Source organism: Microtus ochrogaster, chromosome 8, assembly GCF_000317375.1.
Source record: "Microtus ochrogaster isolate Prairie Vole_2 chromosome 8, MicOch1.0, whole genome shotgun sequence".
Classification (NCBI taxonomy): Eukaryota; Metazoa; Chordata; class Mammalia; order Rodentia; family Cricetidae; genus Microtus; species Microtus ochrogaster.
Genome location: NC_022015.1, coordinates 28,466,929 through 28,471,911, shown reverse-complemented (window position 1 = coordinate 28,471,911; position 4,983 = coordinate 28,466,929). Strand labels below are relative to the sequence as shown.

At 44.8% G+C, this 4,983-nt stretch overlaps 1 protein-coding gene across 1 annotated transcript in view; it reads right to left on the bottom strand.

Moving 5' to 3' along the window:
* Positions 1-1,839: 1,839 nt before the first annotated feature.
* Positions 1,840-4,983, bottom strand: part of Ptpre (protein tyrosine phosphatase, receptor type E) — a 148,691-nt gene continuing 145,547 nt past the window's right edge. The window contains exons 20-21 of the mRNA XM_005351420.3: positions 4,588-4,723; positions 1,840-2,953 (exon numbers count right to left, since the gene is read on the bottom strand). Coding sequence (XP_005351477.1) covers positions 2,879-2,953; positions 4,588-4,723 — 211 coding nt within the window. The 3' untranslated portion in view covers positions 1,840-2,878. The remainder of the gene's footprint in view (positions 2,954-4,587; positions 4,724-4,983) is intronic.

Below are 4,983 nucleotides of genomic sequence, written 5' to 3'. Positions count from 1 at the left end.
AATATGAGAGTTGGCGACCATGACGCATACACATAGAAAGATTGCACATAAATTAAACACGGTTTGGTTACAAACGAATATATATATATATCAGTAAATACATGAAAAAAAAACCCAACAACATGGCCATGTCTCCAAATGCTGAAACACAGGTATCAGGCTCATTTAAAAAAGTTTTTAAAAACACATAAAAAATACCTTGGAAAACACAGGTGTGTACTCCTCATTCATCTAGCACGTGGAGAGAGTAAAGCAAGTCACACAGTGACCAAAGAACGCCCCTGATCAGAACACTCAGCTCTGATTGCTAGTTGGCATTTGGACACAACTGCATGCAACAGAGAAATGAGAAGGTTGTTGTCGGAGCCAGGCTGTTCACTGGAATATACTCAACCTTCTTGACTGAAGAAAGAAGGACACGCCAGGTACACAGAGAAGATGCGGAGGCCCCACTTAGGATGCCCCTTGCATACCAAGGTTCTTAGGGAAGCTGAATTTGGCTGTGGCATTAGATAAAAGACTGGAGGGATTTGCCCCTTCAAAGAAATACAAGTGCTGCCACAAATGTGCCCACCAGAGGGTGGTTTCTGTTTCTGGAATGAGACAAGCTGCTTAAAAACAAGTGGGCCTCCTATGGGGGAACCCAGGGCAGCTCTGAGGTGAGGGGAAACACACAAATAGAATATTTTTTCTAGATATCCTGAAAAGGTCTACCCTAAAGGCATTTCTTGATACAAGAGATGCCTGGGATTCTGAGTAACTAAGTTGGGGTGCCAAGGCGCATGAATGAACTTTGGCGTGGGTGCAGTTGGCTTGGGGTGCAGAGTGGAAGCTTGCTGCCCTTTGTCCTGCTTCAGTCAAAGAAAGCCATTGGGCTTGAGGTTTAACATGAAAAAAATGAAACCACTGGCCAGGAAAGCCCCCCCCCCCCCAGCTCTTCCATCTTCTGCCTGTGCTTCACTGCTGCACAGAGAAGGGCAGGACCTGCTCCATCCAGAGCCAGTCCTGGGTGCAACCGGTGGCGATGACAGAAGCTTCACCCTGCTTTCACCCTGTATGCTGGGCACCAGCTAGTGCCTCTGGATGCAACTCAGAGCTGTGGGATGTAAGGGAAGCTTGGTGACTTGTTCACCTGTAGGAGGCGGGGGCCGATTCTGGGGTTGTCCCCATACACACTATAAACAAACAAATACAAGCAGTGCAATAGGCAGGCATGATCGGTCCTCCATGGAGATGACAAATAAGGCCTTAATATTTTCATACCGCTTTTAAATAAAAGTATCTAAACTGCGTATGTTCAAAGCCTTCGGTGAGTTAGACCAGATGTCTTTTTTGTTGCTGTTTTTGCATTGTGCTCATCTGCTAGGCACCTAAATGCCATAGGAAGATCATATTGAAGTCTGTGTTTCCGCATTCACCCTGCTCCCCCCCATTCCTTCCCCTAACCTACTCCTCTCTGGCAGTGTGCCCATCACGGCCACTTGGGTTCAGAGGCCTCAGCAGCATTTCCATCCAAAGGTAAGTTAGATTTCAAATTAGGATTCTCTCTCTCTTGAACACCAAAGAGTGGGATGTTTAAAAAACTGTACAAATCTAGACTTGAAGATTTCTTTTCTTACAAATCATCTTAACTTTTTACAAAGAAAATTCGATATACCAAAATGCCTGTCAGGAAGTTTACAGTACACTTGCTTGTGGTCATCCTACTGTTTCTCTGTGTGTGTGTGTGTGTGTGTGTGTGTGTGTGTGTGTGTGTGTGTGTGTGTAAAACATTTTATTTTAATGAGGAAGGGAAGAAAGAAGTTTTTGTTGTTGTTTTTTTTTTTTTTTTTTGGTTTTTCGAGACAGGGTTTCTCTGTGGCTTTGGAGCCTGTCCTGGAACTAGCTCTGTAGACCAGGCTAGGAAGAAGTTTTGCATTGAGCCTGTGGGCTCAGTTGATGTCAGCACAGGAAGCTGAGCCAGTGGAAGGGACACTGGGAATGAATTTGGCTGGATTCTGAGCCAGACTCACAGGCAGATAGACAAGTGGTTGCTCAGGAACACAGCTCTGAGGGCTAGTGTAGGGATACTGCGGGCCTGTGAGACGGGATGTCCTGGGACCAGCATCTCTTCTCATTGAGTCTCCAGTGGCAGACACAGCCTTTCATAAATAAACGGCTGTAAAAATTCACTGGAAAGCCACCATCTACCCTTGTGGGTCTGAGACCCAGATTTAGGTGGCAAGATCTGAATTTTATTTTTAATGTATGTTTTCGAGACAGAATCCAGGTTGGCCTGGGCCTGAAGGCAGTCCTCATGCTTCAGCCCCTCAAGTGCTAGAGACACAGGTACACACTGCCATACCCGGCTCCTCCTCTGATCTTTCAAATGTAAAGATGAGACACAGGACTGAGACCTAGAACTGTCCCAATGCCTCCATCTGTACTGTTTGTCACACCCCGATGCCCTGGATGGATGCAACAGCTGTCAGGGAGAGTAAATGTGTCCTGATTCTGAGTCCTCAACGGTTTCCTCCACAAGGGGCTTCATGTTTAGTGTCTTTCACAAACACATTTGACATATTAAGAGCTACATTTACAGATGCATGACATGTGACATCGCATGATGTGAATCTTACAGAATTAAGATATTGACTGATATTAGCAGAAATATATATCTTCCCAGATAGTATTTGACCTTAACAATTATTCCCATTTTTTAAAAAAAGGACATTTAAGACTTAATAATAACCTTACAGCAGATAGCCTTTAGAACATAACAAAATATATACAAAGGAATTAGGAAGGATATTAATGTCCACTAGGAAATAAATTAACATTATTTCTTTTTACAAAATATACTGACCATTAAATTAAAAACATTTTAAGGCAGGAATCTTCATTTGAAATTAGCATAATCAGAAAATATATCAATAAAATCTTGTACCACTTTGTAGCAGAATTCATATTGCTCCTGAAAAGAGAACAAGAGTGCATTAATAAGCTGCTTCTCTCATACTTGATGCATTTAATCAAAAGATGCATTAGAGACCCAGATGTCAGTCAGTCTGTCGATGCCCCAAAGTCTGTGGTTCCTTCCCACACTTCAGCTTCTGTTATGTAATGCAGTTCTTAGGGACAAGACATTTTCTAAGCCAAGCTGTTTTTCTATGTGGAAAACATCAATTTTCAGTTTCGTTCTAGTGTATTTTCAGAGAGGCCTTAAGAAAACATCTCTACTTTTCATACTGGCATTGAAAAATATTTCGCGACTATGTGTGCACATCTGTGTGTGTATTTGTGCGTGTGCAGGTACACATGTGTTTGCTTGCACATGGAGACCAGAGGTTAGACTCAGGGGTCCTTCCTCAGGTGCTGTCCACCTGAGTTTTGAGACAGGGTCTCTCACTGGCCTGGAAGCTGTCAAGGTTAGGCTGACTGCCTGTGGCCCCAGGAAGCTTGTCTCGACCTCCCAGCTGGAGGTAAAGGCAAGTATATACCATCAGGCCCATCTTTTTTTATCTTTTAAAATTATTGTGGGTTCTGGGGAATGAAACTCAGGTCCTTATGCTTTCAAGACATGTGCTTTATCCTCTTCCCCAAGGCCAGGAAGCAAGTGTGTGTGTGTGTGTGTGTGTGTGTGTGTTACCTGTTTGTTGTTTTGAGACAGAGTTTCATGTTGCTTGGCCTAGCCTGAACTCACACTGTAGCCAAGAATGACCTTAAACTCTTGATCTTCCTGTCTCTACCTCCCAAGTGTTGGGATTATAGGTTTATGCTGCCACAGCTGGATGAAAACCACTTCTGAGGTGGAAAAAAAAAAAAAACCCACCACAGTTTTCACATTGAAAAATAAAGGTCACAGTGCCTAATTTCCAACTGTTAGGCGAATGAATCGCATGGTTTTATAGTCATATACATTTCATTAGACTTTGCAAGACTAAATGTCTTAGGCTCACTTGGGGCCTTTCTATTATCGCCGTCACAACACCTGTCTTTGCCCATGGTCAGGCTGCCTGTCAAGAGTGGTTAGTGTGGAGAATGAGCAGGTGGGGGAGAAGTCCTAATTAGGAGGCTCTGGGAAATGCCGACCAAGAGCAGCCTTGACAACGGCACTTGCCCCTTCAGCGTGAAGCGTTTTGGAATCCAGGGCAGAATTTCTCCCTCTCACCAGGAAGGGTGCACTGGGGAAGGAAACTGAATATGTAGAGCAATCAGATGTTAGGAGACTCCCCCAGGCAAGACCCTCAGAGGGGCCTTGAGGTTGAGGGAGACCTTCCAAAGGCAAACAGACTGAAGGCAAGAGCGGAACACTGAAAATAACAAGCTGCAGGGCTTTGAACTTCAGGGCTGCTTTTGAACTCTGTAACAGTGTTTTTAAATGGAAATAAAATTTGTGCAAGAGCTCCTCCTCTTGAGTCTTGTTGGAAAGACTTCCCTCCTAAGACCCGAAAGCTTGACTGTGAAAGGCTGTAGGTGGGTCAGGCACTCTGGGAAATGAACCCTGCTCCCCCTCCCTTACAGCAGGCGCTCCTTTAATACAGCCGACATCAAATACATGAAACAATTCCAATCTCTCCTGGAACATCGGATCATTCAGGATCTTACCAGGGTTTGCACCATGTGTGGTCTCTGAAGTCTTAAACTCTTCACAGCTTGAAACACATCGAGGAGTCCCTCGGCTTTCACTCGCTCCAAAATGTTGCTGAGTGCTATGAACGTACCTGTCCGCCCTGCTCCCGCACTGCGGAGGGAACGGACAGAGTGAGGGCAAAGCGAGCAGGAGTGCACATGGGGAAGAGACCTGGGCACTTACCACCACCACCCCCCAGTGCCAGGGCAGAACTGAAGCATCAGTCATAGAAGGGCGCCCACATCTGACTGCATCTGTATGTTTGATGCTGTTTACGTGCATATGCTTGTGTGTGCATATGCATGTGTGTGTGCATATGCATGTGTGTGCGCATATGATTGTGTGCATATGCATGTGTGTGCATATGATTG